General features: G+C 39.7%; 1 protein-coding gene across 2 annotated transcripts; it reads right to left on the reverse strand.

Moving 5' to 3' along the window:
- Positions 1-1,993: 1,993 nt before the first annotated feature.
- On the reverse strand, positions 1,994-22,071 carry LOC118231345 (interferon-induced very large GTPase 1-like). Of its 2 annotated transcripts, none has more exons than XM_035425056.1 (3): positions 21,951-22,071; positions 10,419-10,470; positions 1,994-10,105 (listed from the first exon to the last, which is right to left on the reverse strand). In XM_035425056.1, exons 2-3 carry the CDS (start codon positions 10,422-10,424, stop codon positions 3,185-3,187), a joined length of 6,927 nt encoding a protein of 2,308 aa, XP_035280947.1. In that variant the 5' UTR covers positions 10,425-10,470; positions 21,951-22,071; the 3' UTR covers positions 1,994-3,184. The 2 variants fall into 2 exon arrangements, with proteins under 2 accessions (XP_035280947.1, XP_035280946.1); XM_035425055.1 differs by having other exon boundaries at positions 1,994-10,108.
- Positions 22,072-22,733: the final 662 nt, after the last annotated feature.

A 22,733-nucleotide genomic window follows, 5' to 3' on the forward strand; every position in this document is an offset into this window, starting at 1 on the left:
TCCCTGGAATGAACGCAGTGCCCTTACCTGCTGGGTGTGTGGGATCATAGGTGTGTTACCCTGAAAGCTGGAACATCAGTGAATAGCTTTAATTCAGACACAGACAGACACGTTAGGCCTGATCAGATCGGCAAGGTCACAAGGGGTCAGGAAGGCACTCCTTTTTTAAGCACCTTAACTGCACAACTGCAGATGTGTTTATTCCTTACAGCCAGAACAAGAGGCTTTTCTGAGCTCAGTACAACGCTGACTGATTTTAGAGCTGCTGCAGCCATCCCCTTAGGCCCAAATCTGTGGGCCCCCGGGTCGACTGAATGAAAAAAACAGACTTAATCACTGTGAAGGAGGAGTTCGTTATTGGGGTGCTTATGCTGTGTTCATGTCATGGGGGAGAAACAGACTTAATCACTGTGAAGGAGGAGTTGAAATTTCAAGTAGGAACCTTGGGAATGTCTTGACGGCTCTGAGATCTTCGACCTGGCGGTAAAAAAACAAGGAAGTGTGTGAATGCAGCAAGAATAGCTCCTGTGACTAACAAGTCAACAAAATCATTATATATCAGATATGTGCACAAATTTGCCTCCACACACTGTTTATGATTGATGCTGCTGTCTTGCAATAATATTTCTGACAAATTAGAGCAGCATATAAATGATTAACTGGAGGAGTAAACAGGAAATATAAAGATGGTCTGCTCTATTTTATATGTGTGTCTCTTGAAGCTTGACACACATTGTTGGCAGTTTAATGATTTCCTGGGAGCACTGTGGTAGAACTACAGTAGGTTGTCTCTGTCCGGTTCTGGTCACAGGCACATGTGTGTGTTGTTGATCTTGTTTTTGTGAAGGTTTGCTGGTGGTTTTCAATTCTTGATTGAGTTCATCCACTGTCATTCCTGCATGCCACCCAACCAATCAGAGATTCCACACTTGATAGCCCAGCCAATCGGAGATGCCACACCTGATAGACCAGCCAATTGGAGATGCCACACCTGATAGACCAGCCAATTGGAGATGCCACACCTGATAGACCAGCCAATTGGAGATGCCACACCTGATAGAAATAGAATCCAAGCTGGTCTGTAAGAGCTATGCCCACTTATGTGTAAGTATGGTGTGCTGTGTGTGAGGGTGTGCTGGTGCCTGTGCACACAGAACAAAGTTATCCTCCACTGAGCTGCAGTGTGTCCACTGTAAACCTGGGTATACAACACAAACAGTCCTAAAATTAATAACCGTCCGAAGGGAAAGTATTAATACTGTAAAGGGCTATGACATTAATGGTAGGGATCATATTTGTGATTAGCATTTATTATTATGTTCTATTAATAATCATTTTAATGACTTAAGAGCCATGATGCTAAACAGAGTGTTCTGATTCACCTTTTCCTGTGTACCAAGGTTTTGCTGTTTAGCAGAATACACAGGAAAGCTTGTTTTGCATTTCAGTCAGAAATTATTTCAAGATGTTCATTGGGCACTTCATGATGGGTCTGCTGGTGCAAAATTCCATCAGGGGCTGAGCCACTTGGAATTACTTCCTAATTTTCATCTTATCTAACACACACAACTGAATTTCCACAATACTGGAATACTGATATTTTAATAAAAATATCTTTATTGGGCTAATTCTCAGTCATTTCATACACAGGGTTGAGTACTGTTGCATTATGGGTGTTACCTGCTCAGTCTTGCGTGATCAGAGGACAGTGTGATGACACCTCACACCCTGACCCTATCTGACCATGTGCAAAAGCATACCACAGGTGTGACCTCATTAATCTACAGGGGAATATGCAGGAATGACTTTATTTGTTGTATGTCAGGTAACATGAAAGGGTATCATAATCAGATATGCCCTGGTCAAGCTGATCTTAAATGTGATCTTAAGCAAGCCCCGATCAAGCTGATATATTTCGTGGTTGCAATCATTCTTTGATCGCCAACATACAGCTTTTACAAGATATAATAATTCACACAAGTAAAAGCCTAGATAAAACTTAAGAATTTCTTTAATGTTAAATGCAAGACATTTCAGCAGGATATGGCGTTGCTCGTCTCATTCTTACAGCATTCAGAAAGCCATCAATGATGAAGCAGACAGTCAAACAACCGAAATTGCCTGCAAAGAAAATAAACCAGCGACCAAAATAAACCAACAAGTGACTAGAAATACTACACAGATTCTTATTTCCCATAAGCATATTCCCACAAGCTGTAATCCACTATACTAACAGACAGTCCCAACTAATGTTAAAATATTGTTTCACACAATGTCTTGGACAGCTTGTACATCACATGAAGGCTGTAAATGTAATAAAAGTGTCAAAAGATCTGTCGCTTATTATAAAAACAAAACACAAAGACTCTTTTTCAGATTCAGAACTGTCTCGCAGCTGTACATTATAAAGAAACTCATAGCAAAATGGTGAGAGCCATAACCAGTTCTACACACAATGTCTTCAGCTTTCAAACGAAGGTTGGATTTTAAAGTTTTCGTTAAGCAGGATTTCATTTATAAATGCCTTGACAGTTGTGTCTGAGATGGATAATCAGAATGTGTTATAAAACGCAGTACAGGGTAATGCTAATGTCAGAAATGAGATATGCTGTTTAATATTCACAGTTAAATGACTCTGCAACTTTTTTCCATCATAACATCAATAGAATACAAAACAAATTACACATATTTCTGAATAATCATGATTAGCAATGTGCAATCTACAATTTTATCTTAATGAGATCTGTTGAGAAAGATTCCACTCTAGTCTACATGCATGCTTTTAGGGCCTGAATGGCCTCCATAGATGAATAATGCTGATAAAATTACTTTTAAATTCTCTGTTATGGCACAGTGTCATCCTTCTCACCATGTGCTCCACACCATGTCCAAACTTGCTTTGTGTAAAACTTCCACAGAGAAATCTGATCAGAAAAACATCTAGATTATATGTAATTATATCAGCTTTTCTTTATGGTTAACTGAAATGAACAATTACACTTAGTAAGATCAGTTTCATAATACAAAATTAATATTGCAGACATTACAACTTGATTGGTTAAAATGATCAACATTAAAATAACTGGTACATGATGCCACTAAACATGTGAAGTTATCTTGTTGGAGTGATCATCTGTATCCCTCAGTCTGCTGAATCCTTGCTGGCCTGAGTTTGGATTCATATTCACACGTCCAGTTCTTTCAGCACAGCAGGCTTACTAATTTTTTCCCAGTCACGTGGAATTTCACCTCTGCCCTCAAACTTATATCCAAATTTCTCCTGCAGTTTATTCCTGAAGACACACACAAACCACTTCCAGTAGAGTTTTTCAGAAGAATCTGGCTTGATTGACCATTTGTCAAAAGGGGGGCCTGCTTTTCTGTACTCTTTAAAAGGCGTCAATTTGCCTTCACGATTATAGAAGTGTGAATTACCACTGACTGCTGTGGTGCAAAAGTCAACCGAAAACTCTTGGGTTCCCCTATATCTCCATCCTCCGAGCGTTTTTGGGCGATGAAATTTCACACTGTGGTCAGTGTCATGACCAGCCATAGTGTTTGTACAGATGGCTTTGCAGAAGGGACACTGCTCCCAGCATCCGCTGAGCTGGTCGATTAGAATGTCATCTGGTCTGTTCTGGAACATTTTAAAGTCAAGGCTTGAAGCTTTTATTTCTTGTTCTGTCTGTTCCTGCATGTCTGAAAGTGACTTAGCCATCATGTCCTGGAGAAACGACAGGTTTCCAGTGCCCTCGCATTCAATGTTTTTGAAATTCGCTCTTGAGATGGAAATAAAACTCCCAAGTTTAGAGCAGAATTTCTCAAGCCACATTGCGATAGTTCCCTCCTTCTCCTTAAGTTCTGAAGTCACAATGGAACTTTCGGTCAAAGTCTTTTCAACCAACATTTTCAAGTTTCTGTTGAGGAGATGTGATGTTAAACTCTGGTGGTCTCTGCAGTACTCCTCCACCCTTCCCCTGATGAACTTTTCAAAGTGTTCTTTTGGACGCTCGAGGTACTCCACATACGGGTCAAACTTCTCTTTCTTAGCAAGCTCTTTCAGTATGTGATCCTCCAGGTTAGCTCTGTTTCCATTGAAAGCTGGGTAGTTATGTTTCATTTGGTCCACAATTTGAAGGCTGACTTTGTGGTACATTTGCTGTTCTATTGCTGATTTGAGATAATTGCACAGAAAATTGGCAAAAATCGTGACAGAGGTTGCTCCGTCACAAGAGTCTTTAAAATACTGGAAATATTCCTCCTTCTTCTCACCGAGGCATGTCAGCAGATCATTTCTCCTCTTGAAATATGCATGCATTTCGCTGAATCTTTCAACTGCCTTTGTGCAACTGTAAATGGAGATGTCAACTTTATACATTGGTTCGAGTTCTATGTGGTTCTCTCTTTTTTCATATGTCTCCAAAGTCTGTGATATGCTCTCTAATATTTCATGAATAAATATTTCATTGAAGTCCACATTTTCCCTTGATTTCCTTTCAATGTAGTTATGTACATCTGCAGCTATTTGTTCTGTAATATTTTGACCTTCTTTCTTAATGTTTGCAGTTTCTGACGATTGAAAGACTGAAAAAACCCTCTTCATCCAGTAACGTGAAACATATTTGTCAACCTGGAACTGAAAACTGATCATTTCCTTGTGCTTTTTAATCTTTTGAGAAATGTCTTTTTCCTTTTTGAATTGATTGTGCAGGATGCTTTCCACAACAGCCTGGATATCAACTTGTTTTTCTGGACGTTTCTCTGAGGATATTTTTGTCAACCATTGGGTCCACAGTTCATCAAAGTGCAGCCTCATTTGATCACTGGTCAGTTTTTGGTCCTGTAGTTTTGAGGCCAAAGATCTACTCATTCTGAGCAATTGTGCCTCGTAGCCAGACCTCTTCCCATCCAGTTCTGATCTGCACTTTCTGATGTTGAGTAAATCTCTGCACTTCCTCTGTGTGTCTTCAATGAGCTTATCCTTCAAAGTTTGAAACCTTGTATCAACATTACATCTCCAGTTAACCAGGATTTCTGGGTGTTCCTCACGTGTAAAATATGTTTCTATCTCATCTGTGAGTTGTGCATAGATCTCATCAAATTCTCTTGTAAGATCTGACATGTACACCTCATTCACCAAGTTGCTGTTTATTTTGTTGTGCCAGGTTTGCTGTATCTCCAGAGCATGCTTTCTGATGCTCCATGACCATTGTCCATAAGACTTTTCTAGCTTGCTGTATGTAGAAATCTCCAAGGTGTTCCTGAAACTGAAAACAAAGTTCTCTCTCAGAAGAGCATCCCATAAGTCTTGGATTCGCTCTTTTACCCCAGACAGTGTGGGCAGCTGGCATTTGGTAATGGACAGCAGCTTGTCCTTCAGCTTCTGAACGTTCTGGGTGTAGGATGGGTTAGGAGGAGCCATGGGGGGGTCTCCCACCAAGAGATTTTTAAAGTAGAACACCTGACGGTCCACATCAAAATGAATTATATCAGAAAAACATTTAATGTCCAGATTCTCCTCTTTTGCTGCAACGCAAGTCATTTCATCAAGTCTCTTTTGAAGGCGTCTTCTCCCTTCCCTGTTTTTGTCATTGGCAGTTGTCTCAGCAACATTCTGGTGCACAAATATGCAGCTTGTTTTTATTTTGACATACGTCATTCTCATGAAAGCCTGAACACAGATCTGCAGAATATCCTGCATTTCACATGGATTCTCTCCCATGATGTTGATGAGCGTCATGTTTCCCACACCAATGATGAAGGTGGCCAGTTCGTTGTCATGAACCAGAGAGGTTTCAGGGCTGCGCTCCAGTGATCGCAGACCTTCAGTGTCCACCACCAGCACAAAGTCAAACTGAAGCTGTTCCTTCATCGCTTCATCAACTCTCAGCAGCTGCATGAATGCACCTTTGGTGCACCTTCCTGCACTCACAGGGAGCTGCAACCCAAACATGGTGTTTAGCAGAGTGGACTTGCCGGAACTCTGAAGGCCGAGGACTGAGAGGACAAAAACCTTTTTGTCTCCAAGTTTTTGTATCAGTTTGTCAAAAACAGCCTTGATCCAGTCAATGGGCACGTGAGCCACATCTCCATCCATGAGCTCCAGAGGGTACCCTGCAACCAGCATCTGTGCTCCAATTCTGGGAAGAGTGTCAAGACACTGTATATCTGTGAAGTCCTCACTCTTGGCTACTGAATTAACTGCCTCGTACAGCTGACTCACTTCTCTCATAATATGCTGCAGCCCAAATGACACTTCTTTGGGTTTCTTGTCCTCACCTTTTGGTTCCTGGTCCTTCTCCTGGAGATATGAGCCAGTGGTATATTCCTCCAGAAATATCTGAAGCCACTGTAACATATACAGGTCCTTATTTTCTTCTGACTGGTGGAAGCACCGCAGAAATGACCTCATGAAATCACTGAGGTGGAATGCCTTATTCAGTTGTTCTAAGCGTATGGCTTGTTTCTTAGATTTTATGTCACTCAATACCATCTCATTGCTTCTGTCGCCTGTGCTGCGCAGGCGATATTGCTCCTTGTCCTTCCTGCACCAGTTCTCCCACAGTTCACCTTGCAATGGCAAATTCCTCCCTTTTATGTTCATTAATTCGTCCTTTCTGTTTTTTTCATTCTTTCCCCTCAGAAAACTAATTATATGCTCAGCCTGCTCTTTTCCCTCTTTACATTTTTCATTGTCCTCATCAATTCTGAACTGCTTCTGTCTGGCGATCGTCAAGCAATCTGCTAAGCTAGGCCTCTCTGATTTAGTTGGAAGGCACTGTTTGATGCTGGAGATGATTTCTCCTGTTAGTTCAGCCTCATTTCTGTTCTTTGCTGCAATTTTTATATTTTTCTGACTTTTGCCTTGAACTTTTTCTGTATGAGAGAGGAGCATAATTAGTGGAGTAGGAGATTTTCGCAGTTCTTTGAAAGTTTTACTTGCTTTCTCCTCTGAGAGAAGCAGTACAGTGACAGCACTCACTTCCTGCAGAAACTGGAGCTGTCTGCGGTGATGGCTGGCATCGCCATGGAGATTCACAAAAGCAACACAGTGGTCAAAAATGTCTCTCTCGTTGGATCCTGCACAGTACCAAGTGATTTCCACAACCCCGTCCATAAGGAGGCAGTGCCTCATGCTTCTGGCACAGTGTCGGTTGAAAAACACTGGGTGTTTCCGTTGGTTGATGATGCTGCTCAGGATGTGAGACTTTGAGTTTGAGGACCTCCCCAGCCTCACAAAGGACACAATAGGCACCTGTGCACTGAAGATAGGCTGCTGTGTGTTCTGCCACGTCTTTTTGATTTGTCGAAGTGCCCACACCGGGAACTCTATTTCACCCGAAAAGGGGTTTGGTACCAGAAGAGGTAAAGCAAACTGACATGTGGAGAGTTTGGAGTAAATGTACTGCCTCACAAAATCATCTGAACAATGAAAAACCGCCATATGAATATCCATGGGGTGGACAGATGAATCCATGTCACAGACATCTTCAGCACACAACGTATCTTTTTTGAAAATGTCATCCTCTTCATCACTGCTACCTGCATCTTCAGCAATGGTTGGTTCAGGTTCAGACGATTTAGCTTTCCAATACAAATCCCGGGCACTACAGTCTAGCATCATGAGTTTGTAAATATACTGCTGGTACAGATCTTTTTCCATAGTATTCAGATATGTACTTGAAATATTACTTATTAGTAGGACATCTTCCATTTTTATCTTCTTGGGATATGACTCCCATAGTCCCAGTCTCTGAAGTAAACCCTTGAGTTTCTCTGCCTTCCAGTTATTTACAGGAGGGTGTTCTTCTGTTTTTGTTTTGCCTGAGGCATTCTGTTGGGTTGGACGATCTTTCCTTTCCAGTGGTTTCATTAAACTTCCCAGGGCCTGAATCTTCTTCAGTAGCATTTCTTGCTCTTTTGATTGGTTTGTCTCATTGATAATCCTGTTAAGTCCCTGCTCTAGTTTTTTCCAGTCTTTATGTTTATCAATCAGGTCAGAAACATGCGAAATGTCCCCAGCTTTTGATATAAAGAATTTTAGCCGTTCTTCTTTATCTTCTGGGGAGATTCTTTGTTCGTCTCTGGACACAGTCAGTGCTGTCAGGAGTAAGTATGCCTGAGCCTTGTCTTCACTCCTCTCTTTAAAAGATAAGTAATCTTCATAACATGTATGGAGAGTGCTCTGTAAAAATGCTATCTCTTTTACCCCTAGTGGAGGAGAAAATGTATCCGTTCTGTATCCTAAAACATTAACTATGGAAAGAATCAACAGCTCTATGTCTGTTTCATTGTTCTCTCTTAGTCTCTGACACAGTGACTTGATGGCAGTGGTTATTGTGCAAGTAGCCTTTTCCTCAGCAGACATGTCAGACACAGATTGTGGATTACAGAAATAATCTTTGACATCATTTAGTATTCTCTCCAGGTCAGAAAACTCAGAGGCAGATGTAACTGTGGGTAAGTCCTCTTCAGTGTGTTGTGTCCACTTTAGGATTTTAACACGGTTTGGGAAGTCTTCAACATCATATGACTGATCCATTACAGATTTCATCATCTTCCTCATGGTGAGATCAGTGTTTTCTTTAGTGATCTCTGTCAAAAAGTCTTGAAGGTCTCGACTAGAGAGACACTCTTGGATCCATGCTTTACTGTCTCCTGTGTATTCTTGTAGTTTTCTCTTGATTTCTAGCAATTTAGTCAAATTCATTTGACTTTTGGATACAGACCACAACTTCACTGACTGGATCATTTTCTGAGCTTCCATCACTGCTAACAGCACATTCTGTCCCCATATGGGTTCTGCATCCTGTTTTGTGATCTCTGTATATGCTTCCCTGATGAAATTGCACAGTTTGGAAGCGTTATCAAACTCATGACTGTGGGAAGATAGGATGATGTCCCAAACTGGAACCAGGGTATCTCCCCTGTCAATTACATACCAAGTTTTGTTGGAAGTCCGTAGACCTGATTTCCATTTCAAGTAATCATCTGTTTCAGTTGGACCTCCGGATTTACTGACAGAAAGCTGAACTTTACTGAGGAGACTGGCACTATAGTTTCCCTCAAATGAGCCTTTGCTCTGAGACAGAGAAGCGCTCACCCCGCCTGAACACCCAAGAAAGGACCCAACGCCAACGTACGCATTCAAAGCAGCAGATGTCAGACTCTTCACTTCAGACAGTTCACTAGTGCTGAAACCTTCTGCTGAAGCTGTCCACCAGAAAATCCCCCCAAAGTGAAGGGGCCCTTGATTTACATGTGACCCAAATGTCTGGTAAAAACGTTTGACCTCATTCAGCATCTCAGGTTTTTTTTTCTCATTCACATTCAGCAAAAGTGATTCAATGTTTTTCAGCTCATTCAAGGCAGAGCGGCACAGTTTCAGTTGATCTTTCTCAATGAAACAGGAGGCCAGTGGTACGTAGTTATATTGCGTGTTTAAAATGTATGTGTGTGCAGAAGACGATTTTTTGGATTTTTCTTCAGAATGTTCATATTCAATTTTGACCTCAGATTCAAAACCTAAAAATGTACTTTTCAATGAAATGCTGAAACTTACGCCAAGCCTTTCCATGACTTTCTGAAACTTTGTTCGAGATTCCTGGGAATTAAATTCCTTTTTCTCATAAACATATTTGTGCTCAGGACCACGTAGCCTGAAGGATTCTGGCACTTCCAGGAGTTGATGTCTTTTCTGCAGCAGGTCGTCCAGATTCCCAGATTTGTACATACCCTCTAGGGCCAGGCCACCAGAGGCAGATCTGAGAACCTCTTCATCAGAGATAGTTTCCAATGGGGAGTTAACACCCTCTTCAACAGAGCACAATCTTTGGTACAAAGGTTGTATGATATCTTGTAAAGGTGTGCCTGAAGGCAGCCAGGAGCTTTCGGGCATATCTAGAGCTGATCTGATTTCATCAAGCTTCTTCTTAACTTTGGTGTCATTTTGATCTATGCCTTCCTGGTGAAGTTCTTTTAGCTCTTCAAGATTCTTCTTAGCCCGTTTAATTCTCTGTTTTTCTAGCCCTGCTTTCTGAAGCACTTTGCTGAGATTTGTCAGCTGCTTCTCTTCTGCAACCTGACCTTCTGTTGACTCTGTTTCCTGCAGAATAAACAAATTAATCCATCACACCTGCACAATAAAACATTTTCAGTGGAGGATATAGTAAGTCACTGACAGGAGAGATACTAGATAATTACTGTATTATATATATGGAGTATAATGGAGTAGAAAGTGAAAGTTGCTAATATTGTTTATTCGCCAATATCAGTACAGTAACTGGAACTGGTCACCAACAGAAGTAGCACTTTGTTATTTGTTTTGTTTGCCCCATGATGGCTTGAATGCTCTTACTTTTTTGGTAGCATTTTTTGTATTTGATATAATGTAAAATAACAATCATATTAAAATATACCTCCATCTCTGCTCCCTTCTGGATCCCGCTCTCTTAGGTCATTCACTCACCACTGCAATGAATTAATAAATAAACAGATCAGCAACTAGAATAAAAATTTAACCATTTAACTTTCTGTCAACAGTCAACAGTAATCAAGTCACTTAAAACCTTTATTCGTGCAGTACAATGCCGACACATTTAATAGCCTCATTTATGGTAACAAAACGTTTTAGTTTAATCAATATACACGGATACTGCATGGTAGTATTGGACATGAATACTAAGTTTACGAATAGCTTTAGCTTTATTCTCTTTCCTGTAAACACACACGTTTATATATTCAGGAACTGGGTATCGTGAAGGCTTCTGCCAGCAGGGCAGGTGTGTTACTCGTTTTTCCCACAAGAGGGAGCCCTGCACCCAATGTTGTCTGAGTCAGCGATTTCCAAATTCTGTCTTTCCAACTAGAGTTGTAGTCATAGGCGGTTTTACCATAGGTCATAGGTAGGCAATTGGGGACTCGTCTGCCAAAGGGGCCTCGTGAATTTGTGTTTCCTTTTTTTTTTTTTTTTTTTTAAATTTCTAAGACATTTTTCATTTCTTGTCACTCCAAACGAATGATAATCTGTAATAGATAAAAATAAATCTATCTACATGTAAATGTGGGCCTATCCAATTAAATATCTATATTTGCCAATATTTATTATCACCCACATTTCACATTTAATGGACTATTCGTCCTTCACCTTCCTGCATTTGCGCCTAATCAATGATGCAGAAATTTGAGTCACTATTTCAGTCAGAGTCACTATGTTACCATGAAGCGTTTTCAAAGTGGATTTGAGAAGAGAAAGCGCAAGAAGGAAGATGCCCAGTTTAATTTAAATTCTTTAATAAAACAGCCAGAGACTCCACGACGGAGGAGCAACAAGTAGAGTGAAAGCACCTATTATCGACCACCCTAACCGCTAGTGTATTTACTTTGTATTTATTAGTTAGTTTAGTTAGTTAGTTTATTTATTTATTTTCGGGCCTAACAACAATTTTACCATACATTTATGAAAAAAAGGTTAAATAATACCAAGTCATTGTATCAAAATAAACCAAAATCAAAACATAATATTCTCTGCACCGAAAAAAAAAAGGTATAGGCTGAAGCCTAAGCTTATTGTGCCTACCCTTAATACAAACATTACTCATACTCTGCCCAAAATAACAATTTAACAGAACAAACCAAAAAAAAAAAACTTAAATAAAGCAACACATCAGCACAAAATAGAAACAAATAGACAAACATTTACAGATCATAAGTGCCATTCATTTTTCATTGATGGTCACACCATATTTCTGTATTTCTCTAAGGTAATGCTTTTAAACATTTTCTTAAATTTACACATATTACTACATTCTTTTAGTTCAATTATTACAACTATTGCATAATTTAACCCCTTTAACTGTCACATATCGTTTTTTCACATTTGTCCTTACCCTCTTTTTTTCAAAGATATTATTTCCCCTTAATGAATACCTGCTCTCCCTAATTAAAAACAACCCTCGGATACAGCCAGGAAGTGTTTTGTCTTTTGCTCTAAACATTATTTGTAGAGTTTTAAAGTCTAATAAGTCCATAAATTTTAAGGCATATGATTTAATAAATAATGGATTGGTTGAGTCATTATAATCAGCCTTATTGACAATTCTTATGGATCCTTTTTGCAGTATAAAGATGGACTGTTTCCTCATATTTCCACACAGTATGCAATTTATGGAACTATGAGTGAACATGATAGAATAAGTAGTGAGTTTTGATTTGAGATGTCCTTAGTTTTGTGCAGTATTGCAATGGATTTAGACAGTTTTGATTTGATATGATTTATGTGAGGTTTCCAACAGAGTTTATAGTCTATTATCACTCCCAAGAATTTATTTTCATACACTCTTTCAAGTTCTACATAATTAATCATAATTTTTACTTCTGAATTGATTTTACAATTTCCAAACACGATGAATTTAGTTTTACTTAGATTTAATTACAATTTATTAGTATCAAACCACTTCTTTAGGGTTTGCAATTCCCCTTCAACTGTATCCAAAATTTGCTTCAAGTTTTTTCCTGAGCAAAATAAATTTGTGTCATCAGCAAATATGACAAAATGTAGCAGTTTTGACACCTTACAAATATCATTTATATAAAGTACAAAGAGCTTTGGACCCAGCACTGAGCCTTGCGGAACCCCACAGATGACCTTCATAATATCTGAATCAAAATTCTTTACTTGAACATATTGATATCTGTTCTCAAGGTAACTTCTCAACCAGGAGTATATTACCCCTCTAACACCATACCTTTCTAGCTTCTTCATTAGTAAACCTGTCAGGGTTCTGTGTCTTCCCCCCTTGTTGTTCTCTGTTGGGCCGCCAGATGGCGGCACCTCTGTTTTGTGTTCGGTTAATTGTTTTATTGTTTCTAATTATCCCATTATTAGTTGCGTTTTGTCTCGTGTTCCCTTCCCTCTCTGTGGCTTGATTGTTCATCGTGCCCTCCTGTGTCTCGTTTGCGTCGTTCTACTTAAGTCCCCCTCTCCCCTGACTCAGGCACTGGATTCTTGCAGTTTTGTTACCTGCCTGCGTGTTTCTTGCCTTCCTACGTGTTTGTTGCCTGCCTGTTACCTGCGTACTTATTTGTTCCTTGCCTTACGCCTGCCTGTCGCCTGTCCCCTGTTCTTTGCCTGCTCTGTTTCCCTACATTTTTGGGATTTTGTATTTTTGTTTTCCCGTGTTTTTTGAGGATTTTCTTTGTCTTTGTTACATCCGCCCAGCGAGGCGTTCTGTTCCCTTTGTTCCCCGTTCTTTGCATTAAAGTCTTTTGGTTTCCCCATTTTTGAGTTTTGTATTTTTGCACTCTGCGCTTGGGTCCATTCCCGCGCCCCTGCCTGACAAAACCATGATCAATGGTATCAAACGCTTTTTGAAATCTATAAATGCTTCCACTGTATATTCCTCATTGTCTGTTTCCGTTGATATGTTCTCTACTAGTTCCATTACCGCTAGTGAGGTAGACTGTTTAGCCTGAAATCCATACTGGTGGTCACTTAACAAGTTATATTTATCAATAAAGTTATCAAGTCTTTGTGCAAATATTTGTTCTAATATTTTTGAGAACTGGGGAAGCAAAGATACAGGTCTGTAGTTGGATAATAAATGTTTATCTCCATTCTTGAAGATAGGAACAACCTTCGCTGTTTTCATTTTGTTTGGAAATATGCCTGTGAGGAAGGATTGATTACATATATGTGTCAATGGTTTTGCAAAGCATTCGATAATATTTTTAACTAGTGACATATCAATGGAATTACAGTCAGTATACTAAAGAGAACTTGACATTGTTACCTATTTAAATGTAAGTCCTGTAAAAATACACATAATTTTCTAAATGTAAAAAACCAACTTCATACATATACATTTAGTTATATTAATACAGCCTTATTTACTATATCAACTTTAAGACAAGTAACACGCTCGGAATTATCATATTGTGAACCATTAAATCCAATGGCGCAGAGGTTGCTTCATAATTTCAAACTGCTTCCCTAATGGCTATTTTGCGTCCTGCGACTTGAGTTACAACAGTGAATATGTACGGATTCCTATAAATGCTTATAGCGACCACCCTTTCTCATATTATCCTCAAATACGCAAGACAGGACACTTATACAGTACGCTAGCAAATATAAGTTCCATTAATTTATATGGGGTGGTCGATACACGTCCCCTTAGCAACCAAAAGCTAGAGCTGGGCCACCTCTGATTTATTTGCGGGCACATAAAAAATCGCGAAGGTACTTTAAAAAAATAACCACTGGAGGATAATGAATAAATTTTTCCTATCCTACATAATTTCGCCTATTTTTTCATATGTAGTTGCAAATCAGTTTACGTTTTCCTGTTTGTCGAACGAAGTTGGTTGATGATAGGTGCTCTTACTTTAGCTGACGTTACAACAGGTGTAACGTTAGTTGAAGAAGCTGAGTTAGCTAACGTTAGCAGCCTTACTGCTGCCTCAGCCTGTTGTGCACCCACCGCACCTGCTACAACTCTTAGCGTTACTGTCTCTGTTGGTTGCGGTCAACCAGCTACAGTGTGGGGAGGACAGTGTCAGAGGCGACACCGACAGACAGCAGCAGCCCACCACAAACCAGACACCCGCTTGGACCGGGACTTTTACCCCTAGAGAATAGTGGATGTTTGAATGCTTTATCAAAAAGCATGAACTATACTTTTGTCTTCAAAGAATTAAAGATGTTATACTTATAATCTTTTTCTTGCCATATTGTCTTCTTCTAACTGACTGAAGGCCATTTTAAGTTCTTCAGTTAGAATTCTCATTTGGCTCTGTCCTTTAGTTCTGTGGCTTTGTTAACTGAAAAGAGCTGCCTCAAAATAGTTTTTGTTCACTAGCTATGATTGCGTTAAGCAAAATGGAGAAGGGCCTCACATTGGTCTTCGTATGCCCAAATAAGGTCTGGACAGCTTGAAAATTAACAGCTTGTTAAAATTCTGTGACTGCAACCAGGGGCGGTTTTAGTGATTTGGGGGCCCCAGGTTGCAGTCACAGAATTTTAACATGTCCACACAATAAAGCCCCAAACTAAGGGGATTTTGCGTTTTCTCCTTCTTCTTCTCCTTCTTCTTCTCATTCTTATTTTTCCTGCTGCCTATCCCACTAACAGCATGTCTCCCATTGGACATTTCACTGACACCAGCCAAATCTTCACCTACACGACCCAATCAAAAACGTGCATACACACGCAAAATACCCATACCTTTTTACTCTGAAACATTTCCAGTTTAAATAGCTCGTCTGCCTGTGGCCTAGTGGGCAAGGTTACAGTCCTGGGAACACGGGGTCGTAGGTTCAAGCCCAGCTAGGAACACGTTTCTTCAACCTGCTTCGACCCTCACTAATAACTGTCTACTACTTATCAATTATTGCTTTTGCACCATATCTACCTGCCGTTCACCGTTCAGTTATTAACCGGCTACAATATTGCTAAGCCATATGCATTATGACGTACCGTCTGTACGTTCAGTTATTAACCGGCTACAATATTGCTAAGCCATATGGATTCAACGGGAGCTCTTCTGTGCTTACTGGCCTGTGTTCTTCTTTAAAACCACCGGCAGGTTTGCTAATGATATTTCACGCGTTGCATAGCTATGGCATGGTGCTGCACTAACAAAGTCACAGACTGGTAAACCTCCGGTTTAAGGCTTGAATCCCGCCTCGCCCTCAGGCAGATCATTTCCTCTTTTACACTAACGTTTTCTTACGCTTATATTTGCTTTACCAAAACTCACTCACGGCCACCCATATGCATTTCATGATGGAAAATGTATTCCTTTTATTAAAAAGTTACACCAGTTCACCACTGTGCCATTTCTACTAACTATATTTCTTCACTTGGCTACCGTACAAAACCTTCTTATCAGCAAACGCCACGATTCTACATTCATGTTACCTCGCCCTGTTCTCTATCTAGCCACATACAAACAATTACTACGTATGTACGTTCTGCAACTCCGCATTAAAACATTACATTTAAAATCATGATTCACTCATTACATTACATTACAGGCATTTAGCAAACGCTCTTATCCAGAGTGACTTACACAACTTTTACATAGCACTTTACATTGTATCCATTTATACAGCTGGATATATACTGAAGCAATGCAGGTTAAGTACCTTGCTCAAGGATTCCTTACCCAGGAATCGAACCTGCGACCTTTCGGTTACAAGCGCAGTTCCTTACCCACTGTGCCACACTCCGTCCTCATAATTATAACTACTAGCACTGAACATGAGAAAAACACATTAGTGCAATACATTATTTAACCCTCCACTTCAACAACTAACATTTAATACAGACTGTTATATATACCGTTTGATAATTTACTTCGCACTATAGTCTGTGATCATGTCAACCTTCACCTACATGCCCATTCTGCTAAAAACATATTGTTTCAACTACGCAATTTCATAATTTCGCCTAATTTATCTCACACTGTTGTTATTTTCTCATATGCAAAGCCTGCTGGGACATATGCGTCTGCTCCTATTCTCCTCTATCAACTTTTCCGGTTCTAGCTTAACAAAACAGCAAAGAGGATTCCTACCTGCAGATAAGTCTATCAAAATGCCTTATAAACCTTACAAACACTAAACGTGCATCTTCACGAAATAACAGACAACGGAGCAGGACAGAAGGGTACACAAGTTGCGACCTAGGCAGCTCTAATTCTACAGGCTTGCTGATTCTTTTGTCAATCAAGGCTTGTTGGATGCCAGTCAAATCCGTGAGTAGCCTACATACACTGGCCATATTTCACCTTTTCTGATGCGTTTACACTTACGCCACCGCACCATTTGTCACAGCCACTGTTTTACATATATAGCAAACCGAAACTGCTAAACGTACACGCTCATCAGACTGTACAAATTCACACAAGGATAGCCATAATCCACAATCGTTTCTTACAGGGTCACTTCGCATTTCTCGCTCTCGTAATAAAACGCTTTGCAAAAAGAAATGATATCTCATAAAAAACACGTTTTCAACGTACAAAAATGCCAAGTTACTCACACATACAAGACATACACCGTCAATAACTCATTCATTCAGACTGCCAAAATCCAGGCCTGCCATTAAAAGTATTGATATCAAAATAACGCCAAGTTATGGTACTACAAACAATATAGGCTATCTTGCCTCACCGAAATTTAATTACATGTATTCCAAAGCAATGCTACCCAATATTTCCTCAATTCTTTCAAGTCACTTGGCCCTGTGTTTTGTAATCTTACCATATTACAATGTCATGCAAACATTGTGTCAGATCAAAGTGTCAAATATTTCGTATTGCCTCATGGAACACATTGAAATTCATGTAGAAAACTGCTGGTCAGTCACTACAGGAAGCATATTTCTCCAGAAAACATATGTTTATACTTGCTTCTGAACTGAATTTGAGTAAATGTACAAGTGATTGTATATTTGCAACAATAAATACATGTAAAATACATACTGTACATACATGCATAGAGAACTTCTTTATCCCCATGGGGACATTTCCCTCGCAGCATGTTACATTCACATTTACGAACAGACATTTATACCAAGAAACATACAATCATTCACGCAACAGAAAGGCTGGGCACCAAAATACATACATACCAATACAAATTGGACATACAGATGCCTATTCAATCAATCTTGACTGTGAGTAAATTTCGGTGAGGCAAGATAGCCTATATTGTTTGTAGTACCGTAACTTGGCGTCATTTTGATATCAATACTTTTAATGGCAGGCCTGGATTTTGGCAGTCTGAATGATTGAGTTATTGACGGTGTATGTCTTGTATGTGTGAGTAACTTGGCATTTTTGTACATTGAAAACTTGTTTTTTTATGAGATAATGTCCACTTCACCCCGAGTGAGGACCTTACATATAGATAAAAACTGGTTGACGTCATGACGCCAGCCTTTTCATAAAGCTCAGTTTTTCTTGTCCACACAAAGACAGAGAAACTGGAGTTTTGAAAAATCTCCACCTTGGAAGGCGTTTTCAAAAAGCTTCGTTTTCAGTGACCTAAAACACAATTTTCGTGTGGACGGGAGGCCAAAACGGAGGGAAAAACCTACGTTTTCAGGAAAATCCGTATACGTGTGGACAGGGCCTGAGTCACCATCTTCCGGAGCGCATCGTGATTTACAAAATACCGCAAGATTTGTGTTAAAAAGGCTGTCCTGTTCCTTTAAGAGGTGAAGACTGATTAACCAATCACTGGCCGAAAGCGGGAGTGCCTCCTGAATCTCGCGAGAAGAAAATTAGAGGAAAAAACGGGAGCTCCGGTACAGCATAGCCGAACGCAAGTTCACAAGAACTTTTAGCTTAACGTTCTCTGTTCTGTTTTCTGTAATAAGGCTAGTTAAGGTGTTTTGTGCGTTCATGAAATGTGGGAAATAAATTTAGATGTACTAAAAAACACAAGCCCATTGTATGAGGAAAGATATGTAGTTAGAGAGCACAGGCCCAGTGTATATGGGAAAGGAGTGCATCAATGAGCACCAGCTGTCTCCCCCCTAACGTATCATCCAGCTAGCAAAGGAAGAAAGATACAGGTGGACCAAGGTCGACCTAGGCAACCAAAATGTGGGAAATAAATACAAATGTACTCAGAAAACACAAGCCCATTGTAAGGGGAACCGGCAGCAGGGGAACGCTTCATACTAAATAGATACAATAAGAACAAACACGTAATACACACATAATTTCTGCCCTGCTGACTAAGCTGTATAAAGGCGCCTTTGTGAAACTAACGGAAGCTTCTGCCTTTTTTGGAAAATGTGTTATCAGAATATGTGACTTATGATAGAAGGGGGAGGGTGAGACAGGCGGGAGACGAGCACTAGGGAGGGGCTGATAAACAATGGTGTCTGAGAATTGGGTGTCAGATAAAAATAATGATGTCAATAACATTACGTAATTAACAAAATTAAATGGGAAGTACTGGATTTAAGCTACACAACAGGAGGAGTTAGAAAATGGATATAAGAGGCAGTTGGCCCGAGGGGAGTGAGAGTGGGTGTGTGCGCGCACATGGTGTGTGTTTTGGGAATGCTTGGAGAATGATCTGATGTATTGTCTTTACTTATGAGTGATTGATAATTGTACTGTACTGCGCAGATCAGCCCGGGTTATTTTATGTAATCTTTGATTTACTAACAATAAACCCAGTTGCATCAGACTCTGAGAAGTGTGCATCTTTTGAAGAAGCATTCAACAGTGTGGAGGAGAGCGACCTCGGCGTTTCTGGCCCAGGCCGGGGCCCGCTTTCTCCCTCCCACAGAAACCGTAAGTTGCCTTCCGGGTTTCCCGACCGTTACATTTACTGTTTAGAACTGTAACTAAGCATTGTGTCGTTGTAATCGGTTTGAGCCTGTTTACCGTGTGCATTGACTAATGCTAGATGGCGTAAAGATTATTAATAATGCTTAGGGTTTATATAGTAAATGGATCACTTTTTTGGGAGGTATTTGTTTATGGATGCATAATGGAAGCAAAATTAGTATTATTAGTTAGTTTATCGCTAGTGCAATTAAGTAAGGTACGTTAATCTGGGGAGTTGACCTACTTTCGGTCACTTGCGCATGCGCATTTAGCGCCCATGTGCCTTGCACGCGGAGGTGCATACTTTAGTCTCGTGTACCGTATGCGAATATCGCTTCCTAGGCAGAGAGGGTTCTGGGGAGTGTATTTTATAGGTTATCTTACAGACTGTAGGTTAATTAGATTAATAGTGAATATACATGTTATGTTTAGGTAGATATTATTGGCAACATGTATATTGTAAAGGGTCTATTATGTACAACTAATTCTGTATTTTATATTTTGTTTATATTTGTAGAGACCACACACACACAAACACCCACACACACCCAGATACAAAGCTATTTCACCTTGATCAATGCCAATAAAACCCTTCATTGCAACTACGGCCTGGTCATTGGAACCCCACCAAGAAGCAAAGCCAGAGTTCTGACCGACTCTCCACAGTGTTTTGAACTATCCATTCACCAGCACAGTAAACTATTTTTCAATTTGCATATAAATACTAGAGCCCGACCTATATATCGGTTTGGCCGATATATCGGCTATTATTTGACTTTTTTTTGACGACATCCGGATCGGCTGCATACTGCCGATGTGTCCCGATTTTTAAATAAGGTATAATAAACAAAAAAAAAACATTGATTATTTATCTGTTCTTGTCTGTTCGAACGTTGTAATTGCTATTTACTAGAATTATCCAGTAGAGGGAGCTCTAATACAAGTGTGAACTGCAGCAGCTGACGCGCTACTTCTGTAATAAGACGTTTGTCACTCCTGCCTCATCCAGTATTCTCTAGCCTACTGCAAGACTTGTCTGCACAGATTCGATTGCCGCAATAAAGGTATGTATATTTAGTGAAAGTTTTTAATTAAATCCGTTTATTCGACCACTATGTTTATCAATCCTCATTATCAAGCGAGCGTGCTAGCTAACATATTTGGTTCACTTTAGCAAGCTAGCTGGCTAGCAAGCCTTTATGAAGTGGCAGTGAGCACATAAGCAGCGTAGGATCTACATTTCCAGAGGACATCGCTGTATTCTCAAATAAATAACCAACCAAAATAAAATGGTGATTGAATGCATCACACATTTGTTTTTTTTATCTGAGATAATGATATTAGCTACTAGCCTATATGATGCTGTGTCAATAGCCAACGCGTTATTGCAAGCGAGTGTGTCATCTAGTCACGCGTCATCGTAGCAAGCTAACCAGACAGTAAAAACACAGATAAAACACTTCTAACGTGGATCATTTTAATCCATGTTATCTAGCTTTGTGGTGATAACATGAGAGAAGGATTGCTGTTGGAGAAGTGAATCAACCAACAGTTAGCGCGGGTAACCTGCACGAAAGCGTATTGTAGTTTTTTTCACGTATTTCATCCAGTCAATTTAATTTCATCTAACGTTACACTTGATTCACTCATTAGCTCCGCTAGATAATGTCTTACTCTTTAAGATCATGTAGTAGAAATAAAATAAGAAAATATAATTCATTTAACTTACTGAGAATATATAATAAGAAATAATGAGGCTGTCAATAGCTAATGCGTTATTGCGAGCGAGTGCGTCATCTAGTCACGCAAGTGTGTCATCTAGTCACGCGTCAGAGCGCATTGTAGTTATTTTCACCACCGAATTCTAATGGACAGGGAAGCTCGCTAGATAAAGTATTGCTCTTTGAGATCATGTAGTAGGAATAAAATAATAAAATATAATTAATTTACTGAGAATAGATACTAAGAAATAATAATAACAAATTAATAACAACAACAACAACAATAATAATAATATTCATAAAAATACATGTTTGAATCTGGAAAACTGATTTTTTTTAAATTAATTTTTTATAGATGTCTGGAAAAGAAAGGAGTAAAAGCAAGGTGTGGAGTTATTTTGATTTCACACACTTAAGGATGGTGTAAATATATATATTTAATTTAATATAATCTTTTACATTTTTTTATCTAAAGAGTTCTTTGTGTGTTTATTTTTATTTGTTTGCTCATAATTTAAATGTTCTTAAATATAGAAACTTTAATAAAATATAAGTTTTTCAAATTGATTTGAACATGTTGCACTTTTTGACAAAATATCGGTCAAAACATCGGTAATCGGTGGGCTAGGACTCTCCAAAATCGGGATCGGCATCGGACCCAAAAATCTGGCATCGGTCGGGCTCTAATAAATACCGCTAGCTAACATGTCACCATCATGGTTGATAAACTCACCAGCCAACTAACCGGACAACTAACATTCCAGAGAGTAGCGACACATTAACGGCTTCAGCTGTCAAACAAGGAGACTTGACCAGGTCTCCTTTGGCTGAAGATGTGTTTCTTCATCCTTAGCCTTTGACAATGAAAATGACTCACCAGTGCTGATCTGTAATACAGGAGCCTTCGTAAGTCTTCTCTCCGGAGTCACACGTCTGAAGACACTGTGGATCCTGTGTGTGGGCTTTATATGCTGGGGGTCTGTACTTGTGGGTGTAGCTGTCTGTGCATGAGAAAGGGAGGAGGCACAACCAGGGTGGGGGGCATCAAATAGATCACGTGATTTCACAGAAGGTCTTGTTGCCAGTTTCGGTGGCTGTGTGAAGCAGAAGTGCTTCATCTTTATCTGTGCAAAGTGTGGGATGTGTATAAATATGGTGCATCAGCGATTCTCTCTCTACAAAGAGCAGTTAAGCAGGATTGTTTTCTTCCCCATGGCACAAGCTGGCCCCTCTAAAGAGGGGTGAAAGTTAAGTCCAAATGATTCCAAATAGAGAACAAAAAAAAAACAAAGAACAACTTTGAGTAGATCCCTTTTTGTGTGCAGTGTAATTCAGTGGCCTCAGTGCAATTCTGCAATCACAATAATATATTTTATGTATCTATATAAAGGCTAACTCTAGTGTTAAACACACTCACAGACACTTACATATGTTTTATTATATCACTGCATCATGTCTGTGTCACTGTAGAGAGTGAGTGTATTGGCTGGGTATGATGTTTGTCTCTGTAGAGAGTGAGTGTGTTGTCTGGTTATGATGTTTTAATCCAAAGCACATCAGTCTGCTGTTCTGAGTGCGTGATTGTGGTTTTGCAGGAATTCCTGTGCTTCCTCCCACAGTTCCAAGAAACGCACGAGCACCTGGTCACACGACAGCCAGC

Source organism: Anguilla anguilla, chromosome 7 (genome assembly GCF_013347855.1).
Source record: "Anguilla anguilla isolate fAngAng1 chromosome 7, fAngAng1.pri, whole genome shotgun sequence".
Taxonomy (NCBI): Eukaryota; Metazoa; Chordata; class Actinopteri; order Anguilliformes; family Anguillidae; genus Anguilla; species Anguilla anguilla.